The sequence below is a fragment of the Peromyscus eremicus genome, unplaced genomic scaffold (genome assembly GCF_949786415.1).
Source record: "Peromyscus eremicus unplaced genomic scaffold, PerEre_H2_v1 PerEre#2#chrX_unloc_1, whole genome shotgun sequence".
Classification (NCBI taxonomy): domain Eukaryota; kingdom Metazoa; phylum Chordata; class Mammalia; order Rodentia; family Cricetidae; genus Peromyscus; species Peromyscus eremicus.
Window position 1 is genome coordinate 8,111,652 of NW_026734288.1, and position 12,873 is coordinate 8,124,524.

Below are 12,873 nucleotides of genomic sequence, written 5' to 3' on the forward strand. Positions count from 1 at the left end.
ATTCTGGAAAACCTTCCACCTGTGTGACAGGGAATCACTCCACACCACACAGTACAGTGAGCTGCGCACACTAGCTAGTGACATTGTGTCCAGGGGGAAGAAGGGAAAGTGCCTATGGAGTGCAATAAGATAGCAGGGTTTGTATTGGAGCCAGGGGCAAGTGCTATTGAAATGCTGATATCTGCTGATTTAGAAAATATCTTTGTGTGTGGGGAAAGGCAGGCTTAGGAATTATTGTACTGTGTTTTTAAGCATAGTTTAACCCTATGGGAGGTGCTCTTTTCACTCAGGCCTCACTAGTCAATCAGGCCCTCCAGGCAATCTACCAGTAAGAAGCAGTTCAATGTCCTTCTAGCAGCCAGCTTCAGGCTTGACTTCGAAGGGGAGAAGGTGCCATTGATTTTGTGTGCTGTGCTGTGAGTGCTGCTGCAGGGAGCTGAGCAGAGAGCATGGACCAGCTGGGAACCCACAACATGGTGAGTGAGGGGCTGCTGTCCCCAGATGGGGTGGGGCAGATCTTGAGGTGCAAGAGAGAGTGGGGTGGGCTCTCCCCAGATATGGATGGGAACCTCCAGCCAGAATCCCTGTCATGTGAGGTCCCATGTGGTCTTTGAATCTTCCTAGTCCCAGGGAAGGCCTCTGAATAACTTTGCTCTGTGGGCTGATTCTGCTCACAGAATGGGGAGCAGGGAGCTGAGTGTAGAAAGATATTTGTAATCAAATTAAACATTCTTTTTGTTTGAAAGAGTTATGCCCAGATTGTGGGGATCACCAAAATCCCACTAGGGAAGCTGTATCCCATAAGTGAAATTAAAAAGCTTTTATTTTCAAGCTCCGGGGCTTTGTGTGTCCCACACAGCAGGGAGAGCAGAGAACCCTGAGCTCAGGTGGGATTGGGTTTTTATAATAGCAGTGGTTGGGGTGAGGAAATTTCTAGAATTCAGGACCCTGATTGGCTGACTATTATCTAGTGGTATCTCAAAAACAAAAATAGTTGTGGGCTAGATTCAAGGATATTTGGCCACCTTATCTAATTCTTGGAATGTATGGGATGTTAGGTGCTTCCTCATCCCTGGGTGGATCCCTGGGTGGTGTATGCTTATTTCTTTTCCTGACTCCGGGTGTTGCTTGCTACTAAGCCTGTCACAGAAGGTATGTCTGGGCCTCTAAGCCTTTCATGCAGCTGTGTGGTCACATTGTTTGGGGACACTTACACAAAAGCATGTTTTTAAACTAGAAGAGGCCTAGTTTCTCCAGTACCTTCTAGAGATTCAGCACTTTGAATTTACCTTTCATGTTTAAGATCCTTTTTCGTTAATTTTGTGGAGGTTGTAAAAGGCATCTAATGTGTTAGGTAGAACTCCACTACTAAGGTGTAATATATAAGAGTAGAATTAGTGATATAAAAGATTCACTAATTCTTTGGAGATAGTAAGTCTCACAAAATAGAATTTAGCTGAGAGAGGACTACTTAAAAAAACACAAAATAAGTGTATTCTCCAGGGCTGTTACAGATTAGGACAGTAGAATACACATTTGTTCACCAGTATTGTTCAGACACTTGGCTCCAAAGCATTACAAAGGAGACACTGCTTATTTACAGTGAGCCGCTAGGCCTAATGCTATATCAAAGAATATCTAACAAGCTGCTCACTGAGGCATTACAGGTTCACATCCAACCTTAAGTCCTGTCATGCCATAAAATTCCAATTTCTTCTTTAGAAAGGCATAGTTCTGGGCAGTGATGGCACACGCCTTTAATCCCAGCACTCGGGAGACAGAGGCAGGAGTTTGAGGCCAGCCTGGGCTACAGAGTGAGTTCCAGGAAAGGCGCAAAGCTACACTGAGAAACTCTGCCTTGAAAAAAAAATTCCTCTAGAAAGGCACAGTTCTGCCAGATGAGCATTATGGCCAAGTGACAAACGTTTGAAAAGTAAAACACAAGGTTTGTGGTGGTGGTAGTACATGCCTTTAATCCCAGCACTCACTTGAGAGGCAGAGGCAAGTAGATCTCTGTGTGTTTGAGGACAGCCTGATCTACAGAGTGAGTTTCACGAGAGGCTCCAAAGCAACACATTGGAACCCGCTCTTGAAAAACCAAAAAAAAAAAAAAAAGAAAAAAGAAAAATAAAGAAAGAGAAAAAAGAAATGTAGAGCTGAATGGTGGTGGTGCACACCTTTAATCACAGCACCCAAGAGGCAGAGCCTGCGGATCTCTGATTTCAAGGCCACCCTGGAGTACAGATGGAGATCCAGGACAGGCACAAAAAACTACATGGAGAAACTCTGTCTAACAAAACCAAAATAAATAAATAAATAAATAAATAAATAAATAAATAAATAAATAAATAATGAAAAATAAATAAATAAAAATAAAGAAATGGAAAACACTATTGTGTTACAGAGTTGCCTGATGAAGCAAGGCTTTCCTTTATGCCCTCAGGCAGGAAGGAGGAAAATTCTTGAAAAGGTAGTTAAAACCTAGGACCTAGGCCTTGAGAGCTTTCCCTAAGTGTCTGATGTGTTGGCAATAGAACAGCTCCTTCCCTAAAGCCAGAAATATGCTTTGGAGATCTGGTAATGGTCTAGGGCTAGGGCCTTTGTGGTGGGGTTTTTTCAGATCATGAATTTATCCCATTGTGTGATAGTTTCTGCTGATTTCATAAAAGTCATCCATTTTCTTCAGTTTTCCCCCTGGAAGTAGTATACAAGTTGCTATTCTTCTTGTTTTTTTGGGTTTTTTTTTTGGTTTTTTTTTTGAGACAGGGTTTCTCTGTGTAGCTTTGCACCTTTCCTAGAACTCACTTGGTAGCCCAGGCTGGCCTCGAACTCACAGAGATCCGCCTGGCTCTGCCTCCCAAGTGCTGAGATTAAAGGCGTGCACCACCACCGCCCGGCTATTCTTCTTAAGAAGCTTTGTTGAGGCTGGAGAATTGGCTTAGTGGTTAAGGCCACTGGTTACTCCTCTTCCAGAGGTCCTGATTTCAATTTCCAGCAACTGATTTCAATTTCCAGCAACTACATAGTGGCTCACAACTATCTATAATGAGACCTGGTGCTCTCTTCTGGCCTACATGCATACATGCAGGCAGGATACTGTATGATGCATAATAAATAAATAAATAAATAAATAAATAAATAAATAAATAAATAAATAAATAAATAAATCCTTTTTAAAAAAAGGTGCTTAGTTGACATGAGACATAGGTTGTACAAAACCTCATTTATTTTCTCTCTTTCTCATCTCCTTCACCTCAGAACCCTGTTACTGAAGAAGATCCTACTGTTTCATAACACTGGGTTACTTAAGAAATAATTTTGGAAATGTCTTTGCTGTGTAAGTCTCCCATCTGTCTAAGTGGGTGGAGTTGCAGTATTTGGTCCCAATTTGAATTACTCAAAATGTAATCTGAAGCCTGAAACCAAATGTCACAAGGATGATGGAATATGGGGAATGCAAGATCTCTTCTAGGCTGGTTCCTCTTTGAGCATTAGCCAGAGATGAATGCATGCTTTCATTAAAGAGATGTTTTTTTTCCGTATTAATCTCTTAATTGTGTAGAGTGATTTGTCCCTTGGAAGGCATATTGATTCTAGGACACTTGCATTTTAATCATTTTAGAAAGATGTTTCTGACACAAGCTCTCTTATGTTGACACAAATGGCCATGGTCCCAGTGTGTTGCTCTCCAGGTCAATGATCTTGCTGTCCTCCATATTACAGCTGCAAAATCTTAAATTGAATGATTGTATCACCTCTAGGTTTAAAAACTACCCATTTGATTCATCCAATTTAATATCCGTTGTTGTAAAAGGAAAGGACTTGCATTTGGAGCATGGTTTCTACCTTCAGACTAGAATAGAAGGAATAGTATATTGTGCACACTACTGCAGAAAAGAGGGTAGATAATAAGCTGCTGAAGTCACCATTATTAAAAAAAAAAAAACAGAACCTGATTATAGTAGGAGGAATGATTTTGTAATTTCTAAGCATTTACTAATTTAAGTGTTGGGAATTAAGACAGATGAGACTAATTGGAATGGAAGAACTGTGAAAATTTTATGTGCTGGTGGCCTGGAACCCTTGATCCAGCATACATTATAGGCAGGTCAAGTTTCAGTTGAATGTTCTGTGGCTGTCTTGGTGTCCCAGTTCCATCACTGGAGCCTTATGTAGTTACAGAAAATTGCTAGTTCAGCCTCCATATTCTTAATTGTTTGGAATCCTAACTAGGGTCACCCTTATAGGTTCCAAGATGGTTTTTTTTTTTTTAGATTTATTTATTATCTATATAGTATTCTGCCTACATGTGTCCCTGAAGGCCAGAGGAGGGCACCAGATCTCATTACAAGTGGTTGTGAGCCACCATGTAGTTGCCAGAAATTGAACTCAGGACCTCTGGAAGAGCAGTCGATGCCCTTAAACACTGAGCCATCTCCCAGCCCAGGTTCCAGGTTGTTTACATTGCACTATTTTCATAACCCCTGCTAAAAGCTCCCCTATTCCAGTTATCTCTCCCTACCTTCTCCTCATTTGTCTCTTCCTTACTCACCTGATCCTTCCTATTCCCATCCCAACTTGCCATCAGTGCACCCAAAATATCTATTCTATTCCCTCTTCCAAGGGAGAGATGCAAATCTCGTCTAGGGCCATTGTTTCTTCTTTAGCCCCACAGCATCTATGAATTTTACTGTGATTAACTGTGATTACTGTGATTGTACTTTACTGAACTACTTATATCTACTTTTTTTTTTTTTGGTTTTTCGAGACAAGGTTTCTCTGTGTAGCTTTGCGCCTTTCCTGGAACTCACTTGGTAGCCCAGGCTGGCCTCGAACTCAAAGAGATCCGCCTGGCTCTGCCTCCCGAGTGCTGGGATTAGAGGCGTGCGCCACCACCGCCCGGCTCAACCGTATATCTACTTATAGGTGAGTACATACCATGTTTGTCATACATACCATGTTTGACTCACTCAGGATAATAAATAACTAAAGAATCTTGACAACATCAAACTAAATAATCCATTTATTCTGGGATATACCTCTAAACAGAATTCTCAGTAGATGAATCTAAAGTTGCTGAGAAACACTTGAAGAAATGTTCAACATTCTTAGCCATCAGGAAAATGCATATTAAAACTTCTTTGAGATTTCATTTTATATCTGCCAGAATGAGAAGATCAATAAAACAAATGATAGCTAATGCTGGCAAGGACATGGAGCCAGGGGAGTCACTGCTTTGACAAGTGCAAACTTGTACAGCCACTGTGGGAAATAAATATGCAATCCTCTGAAAATGGGTAGTCAATCTACATGAAGACTCAGCTTGGGCATATACCCAAATGATGGTCCTCCACCCTACCACAAGGACAATTGCTCAACTAGATTCATAGAGGCTTTATTTATAATAGCCAGAAACTGTTATGTCTGTGAGAGATTTTGCTGATTGATGATTGAAATGAGAAGGCTCCTCCACCTAGGGTAGCAGGAATGGCTATTCCATCTAGGGTGACTGTAGCAAGAACATACCCAAGTTACAGGGGAGGAATAATCATTCTTGATTCAGACATGGTATAACACTCATTTATTCACACATTAAGATTACAAGTAATATTTATCCTGTCTTCCAAATGGAAATGGAGTACCTCTCCAGGTGTACAGGTCCGGACTCGCCACATCTGTTCCTTTGGATCTTGGGTCAACCTTCCTCCAGTTAGCCATGTCTTCACTGGGGACAGGATCTCACATCTTATGCAAGGGTCTGATGAGATCTGTTGATCAGGTCTGAGGCTTCATTTTATATCTCTTTCTGGCAAGGTTTCTAGTCTTATCCCAACTTCCACACATAGATTATAGCTCATCCCTACTCCATTTGTGGTTTACTTAAGTCATTCTATTGCTTATCACTCCAGTTCACCCTAGGTCTTACATGTTCCTTACAGTGACAATAACCCTAATAAAGTGGGCCTGGGCTAGAAAAGGGAGCCAACTGAGCATGAGACAGTTACTGCCAAGAGAGAACACTGGAAAGCAATCTTTGCCTGTGGGTTTTGCCTTCAATTTTTAGCATGGGTTTTTATCCTCATCTCTCAAGGTGATGGAGTGTGATCTGACACAATCAGCCAGATTGCTTTAATCGCAGCAAGATAAAAGAAAGTTAGAACAAAATATGGAACACCAACAGTGATTTTGTTGCTAGGTAGAACCTGAGAATGTTGTCTTTTGGAAGAATGTGGAAGATACCAGGACCTCAGTTGGCAAAAACCATAGAGAGTTACACACAGAACATTATTGGTCCATTGTGTATGACTAGGAATATGGGAATGTTAAGAGTAATGGCTGAAAATGGAGATTGAGGCTACAGAATTTCAGTCAAAATGATTCAGTAAAAATTAGGCTAAGAGTCACTTGTGTCATATTTTGGCTCCAAATCATTTCTTATTCTGTCAATGCCCAGGATATTTATTAATGCAGAATTAAAAAATAATGTGCTAGTTACTTAAATGGAATATTGAATGTGTTGGAGTGTTTTTATAGACTCATTCAGGTGAACAGTGGAAGAAAACAAGAGAGGCAGAAACAATTGAAAATGAGAAGGTAGTTTCAGAGGGCAGTGAAATGCTGAAAAAGGCAAGGGTTTTCAAAGACTTTATCACCATTATACAGAAAATGGAAGCACGAAGGGTAATGGAAGGTCTCCTAAGGTTAATGCTCTATTTACCTAGTGCTTGAAGTTATGAAATGAGTAAGCACAGTGATTTCTAGTCCCATGAAGCAACTTCATACAAAACCTGCTTCACCTGTGGTCCAAGCATGTTAGTGTCCATCCCAATCAAAAAGTCAAACTTTGCTGGATCCCCCATCATTTGCTGGTCCTGGAAACAAGAGAGAATCAAAATTTAAGGTCATCGATTCTTAGCCTCTGGTTACAGTTCAGCATTTTTGCAGTCATCTATGATTGGCAGAGACAGAAATCAAGTGAGAAGATTGGGAGGGTTCACTGCATGGAGTAGTAAGGATGAGGCTTGGTGCTTTTTAATTCTTTTTTAACTCTTTACTCTTTTGGTGTCTGGCTTCCCAGTTCTAAAATTAATTGCACATATAGAGGCTTAGTCTTTCTTATAATTGCCTGGCCTTAACTTGGCTTGTTTCTAGCCTGCTTTTCTCACCTTAAATTATCACATCCACCTTTTGGATTTTAACTTCCTCTATTCTGTATACCTTTCTTTACTTCTTACTCCATTGCTTGCTGTGTAGGTGAGGGGATGGCCCCTGGTGTCTTTTCTCTCTCTCTTTTTTTTCTTTCTTGCTGCTTCTGCCTTTTTTCTATGCAGATTTTTTCTCCCATTTATTATCTCTGACAGCCATCCTTTCCTATCTTTTCCTGCTGAGCTATTGTCCATTCAGCTTTTTATTAGACCAATCAAGTATTTTAGACAGACAATGTATCACAGCTTCACAGAGTTAAACAAATGCAACATAAAAAATTGCAACACATCTTTGCATCATTAAAAAAATGTTCCACAGCATATACAAATATAACACATCTTAAAATAATATTCCACACACCTGGGTTGCATTTTGTGACCACAAGATGTTGAGATACCTAACCTATGAGACATCTTCCATTTAGACTTAGCTGCATATAGAGAATAGAAGTAACCATAGAGATAAATGTTTGGGAAATTGCAGGGAAAGGGCCATCTAAGCCCTTTTGAACTGAAGCCCCTTGCATCTGAGACAGAGATACAGGATTTGTTGTTTTTCTTGCTGTGCTTCAGTCTTTTCTTCGTTCAACCTTCCCTCACTGTGTCCCCATTTCACTGTTTTGGAATGTGAATGGGACTGTATGCCATTGTATGTTCAAAAGATGTAACTCTATTAATTTTACAAAATATCACTGTCAAGAGATCATCTTGAGGGTCAGAAGATACTTTGGACATTTGAACAGTGTAAGGGCTGTTGTAGACTATGAGGACCATTGAAGTAACTAAATGCGTTTTCCTCATAAATGGCCATGAGCCTTAATGACTTGGTTCAAAATGTAATTGATTTAAAAACCTCCCAGATAAAACACTGTATTTGGACACATGTTTCTCCTTGGATATTTCTTTCTATTGTTTTGAAACTTTTACTAGGAGGAGTCTTTCTGGATAAAATTCCTCACTAGGTGTGTAATATGCATTTATATAGTCTCAACACATTTCCTGTTTGTTCTGTATACTGTTTTGTGTTGAAATTAATCAGCCAGCTTCCTGTTCTGTCATGCCTTCACCAACATTATAGACTCTATCTCAAAATCACATAAGATAGAGTAGAAGCATTTGTAATTCAGTGATAAGGCAGTTTGGTAGCCTGCTCTTTTAATGTTTTCTTGCTGTTGTTTTTGAAGACAAGGTTTATCTGTGTAGCCCTGGCTCTCCTGAAAGGAGCTCTCTACACCAGCTAGCCTCAAACTCAGATATCCTGCTGATTCTGGCCCCACATCCTGGGATGAAAGGAGGGCCAACATTCCTAGCTTTTTGTTTTTATATTATTGGGTGATAGGCTTGAGATATAGGTTTTTATACATGTCAAACATATGCTGTTTTACAGATTTTCACCTGTATCTTGTTCTTTAAAATTTGCCAGAGAGCATCCTTCTGTTTCTCAGGATGGCATGTACTCATGGCACTAATACTGCCTGCACCTTTTGAGACATTTTATAGCAGGTGTATGAACTTCTTCCTGCCTGGTGTGTTTTGTTTGAATTTTTAAGTGAATATGAATATTTTACCTGTATGCATGGATATACACCACATGGGAACCTGGTCATCACAGTAATCAAATGATGGTCTTTGAAACCCTGAGGTTGGAATAATGAATAGTTGTGATCTTCCATGTAAGCAAGAGCAATTGAGCCCACCTCCATGCAAAACAAACAAGAGCTCTTTGCTGCTATACCATCTCTCCTGCCCTGTGTTGATTATATTTGATCAACATTTATATTTCTAAATTTTTCATCTGTCCATTTATAACTGTTACAATGTGCAGTGCCTTTTATCAAAATCTTATTGATGTTACAGTTTGAATTGGGCACTTCATGTTCTTGAAGATGAAAACAGAACTGTAATAAATCCAACACTCTTTTAACGAACTTCAGTAAAAACCTCCGAGTTTCCTCTGTAGCTAGAGTTTTCCTGACTTGCCCACAGTCAGGAAAAATCCTTGTCACCTGCCAGTTCCACAGCCGCTCAGACCCAACCAAGTAAACACAAAGACTTATATTGCTTACAAACTATATGGCCATGACAGGCTTCTAGCTATCTAGTTTTTACATCTTAAATTAATCCATTTCCATAAATCTATACCTTGCCACGTGGCTTACCAGCATTTTCACATGATGCTTGTCTTGGCGGAGGGTGGCAGTGACTCCTTCTGCCTTCCTGTTCTTTCTTTTCTCCTCTCTGTTAGTCCCACCTATACTTCCTGCCTAGCCACTGGCCAATCAGTGTTTTATTTATTTATCAATCAGAGCAATTTGACATACAGACTATCCCACAGCATTCCTCTATCTTTTTTGTCTATTTTTGCATGGAAGATAAGGTCTTAATGTATAGTTCTGGCTTTTCTGGACCTGATTTCATAGACTAGACTTCTATTCAAATCAGAGGCAGATATACCTGCCTCTGCTTTCTGAGTGCTTGGGTTAAAGGTATGAACATTACACCTAGTCTACCTAACCTACTTTTCTTTTCTGTAGTTTGTAATTATTCATACAATTTCCCTCATGTGTACTCCGTACTGTTGATCTGTTTACTTGTCTCTCTATGTTAATAGGCATTTCTCTTGCAAAGTAATATCTCTTTCAAGGGGTACATAATTGACAGAGGTAAACCTCCTATTCAGTTTTTATCTAAAGTGACTTTGTGATTATATTGCAATGTCTATGTTATGAAATATTGTGGGAGGATCAGAATTATATGACTACACTGTCAAAGTAGTATACATTTACAATGCTTTCTGTTGTACACATGTATGGGTTGTTTTAGAATTTAGTGACCTATGATGATGTGCATGTTGGCTTCACTTGGGAAGAATGGACTTTGCTGGATCCTTTCCAGAAGAATCTCTACAAAGATGTGATGCTGGAGACCTACTGGAACCTCACTTCTATAGGTAAGACTGAATATTCCTTCATGTTTTAAAATAAGGGGACAATATTTCCTTGGTTATTGATTCTCTTCAGTAATTTGATTGAGGAAGGAGAATGAGGTGAATAATTCAGTCATGCTTCAAAGAGTCACTGAAGATAGTAACTTAAATTTTGCACAGTTTCCAATAAAATATCATCCATTTTCTGATACTATATTTTAGGGTACATTTGGAGAGACAATACTACTGATGAACATTTTCAAAGTTCCAGAAGACATGGAAGGTAATTGTCTTGTGCAAGTTGATAAAAATGCACCTGTGAAGAAATTGTAATGTGTTCTGGAAGAATTAAACAAATGCAACAGTGTAAATAAGCACTGTTTGAAGTGTGTTGGTGATTATTAAAATCTTAGAAAGCATATACCTCAATTTTAAGTAGGTGATTGCATTTGCAAGGCATTCTTTTAAGAAAGAAGACAAGGGGAAAATGCCTCAACAACTATCAACTTTTGAATCATTGCACCATGAGAGCTATGCTGTAGGACTATAAACCCATTTATTTTATCCTACTCAAATTACAAAATTAATAATCAGTGAAGAGGTAAGATGTGTATCTCCAAAAAATTCTAGTAAGCAGAGTCCATAGTAAAGATAGTATTGCTCATATATTTATTGTGACTGTGCTGTTTAGTGAGAAGGGCAGTTAGAGTCCATAGTCAATGGGCATTGTTATGGAGAAATGTTAATCCCTATTATAAGTCTATGAGGACAGGAAGTCAAACTGAATTCATTATGGAAACCTTTTATTTGTCATTCTTCCTCTACTAGGTATATCATTTGTCACTGTGGATACAAGACATATGAGCATAGAGATATGGAAAGACATATCATACCTCTCTCTCAGACCAACTAGAAGATATGTAGCAGTCCCCACATTGAATATATTTGTTGAATTTGATGCAAGTATTCAAGTAATTCTTTTTCTAGCTTCATTCAAACACCAACAAACTCACATTACAGAAAAGCCCTATGAGTACTAGGACTGTGTAACTACAACATGAGTGTAAACATAGTGATTAAACCTAAAGATCTGTTTCCTTTTATAATATGACCAAATTATAAAAATAATTTATACATATATAAAGAGTCAACAGTGTATTGAATGTGGTAAAGCTTTTACATGTGCCAATTATTCTTGCAGGTATGAAAGAAACCAAACTGGAGAGAAACCTGTATATTTTCAATGTGGTAAAGCCTTTGCATATGAGAGTCATCTTCACAGGCATGAAAGAACACATAGTGGGGAGAAAATCTTTGAATGTAATCAGTGTGGTAAAGCCTATAGTCATCAGAGTAGTCTTCAGATGCATAAAAAAACTCATACTGGAGAAAAACCCTATGAATGTAACCAATGTGGTAAAGCCTTTGTTCATCACAATATTCTTCGAAGGCATGAAAGAATACATACTGGAGAGAAACCCTATGAATGCAATCAATGTGGTAAAGCCTTTGTTCATAACAATGGTCTTCAAGTACATAAAAGAAGACATACTGGAGAGGAACCCTATGAATGTAAGCAATGTGGCAAAGCCTTTGCACAATATGGTCATCTTCAAAGGAATGAAAGATCTCATACTGGAGAGAAACCCTATGAATGTATTCAGTGTGGTAAAGCATTTGTGCGTCAAAGTCATCTTGAAATGCATAAAAGAACACATACTGGAGAAAAACCCTATGAATGTATTCAATGTGGTAAAGCCTTTGCACAACAGAGTAATTTTCAAGTGCATGAAAGAACACATACTGGAGAGAAGCCCTATGAATGTATGCAATGTGGTAAAGGCTTTGCAAAGCGTGGCAGTCTTCAAATGCATGAAAGAACACACAGTGGAGAGAAACCCTATGAATGTATTCAATGTGGTAAAGCCTTTGCACAGCATGGTAATCTTCAAATGCATGAAAGAACACACAGTGGGGAGAAACTCTATGAATGTAAACAGTGTGGCAAAGACTTTGCACAAAAGAGCCATCTTCAAATGCATGAAAGAATACATACTGGAGAAAGAATCTGATTAATGTGGTAAAGCATTTGTATCACAGTCATCTTCAAATTCATGAAACAATACATACTAGAGAGAAACTCTATTAATGTATTCATTATGATAAACCCTTTGCCTATCACAACCATCTTCAAGTGTATATAAAAAACATAAGGAGAAACCTTATGAATGTAATTAGTGCTATAAATCCTTTGTATGTATCAGTAATATTTGAAATCATGAGAAAAAGTCATATTGCAGAGAAACCCTAAAAATATAGTCTGTGTGGTAAGGTTTTGCACTTTATACAGGAGTAAAACTTTTGTGTGCATCTGATTTCTTAAAGCCTTTGCTTATCACAATAGACATTGAGTACCTGAAAATGATACTGAGGGCTATTTATTATAATGTATTAGTAAGATCTTTAACCAATACATTTACAACTAATTACACAACATTATTTATTCTGTAGAAAAAAAAAGTTGAGAGTTTCAACAAACTGTTCAAGCATTATGATTTCCATTTTTATATAGTTTGGCCCAGCTATCTCATGGGGGAAAAATCGAATTTATGAAGCACTGTGTGTAGAGTAAAAGGGCCAGCTAAAGAAACACACTTTGTCCCTGATTCCAGAGCCAGTGAGAGATACACTGTGGTCCTGAAACTAGAGGCAATATTTTAAGAGGGACCAAGTGAAAGAAAC

The 12,873-nt window shown here is 38.7% G+C and overlaps 1 protein-coding gene across 1 annotated transcript in view; it reads left to right on the plus strand.

The window, feature by feature from the left end:
• Window positions 1-449: 449 nt before the first annotated feature.
• Window positions 450-12,873, plus strand: part of LOC131900978 (zinc finger protein 120-like) — a 97,431-nt gene continuing 85,007 nt past the window's right edge. Inside the window, exons 1-4 of the mRNA XM_059252279.1 lie at window positions 450-476; window positions 10,029-10,155; window positions 10,354-10,414; window positions 11,333-12,026. Coding sequence (XP_059108262.1) covers window positions 450-476; window positions 10,029-10,155; window positions 10,354-10,414; window positions 11,333-12,026 — 909 coding nt within the window. The remainder of the gene's footprint in view (window positions 477-10,028; window positions 10,156-10,353; window positions 10,415-11,332; window positions 12,027-12,873) is intronic.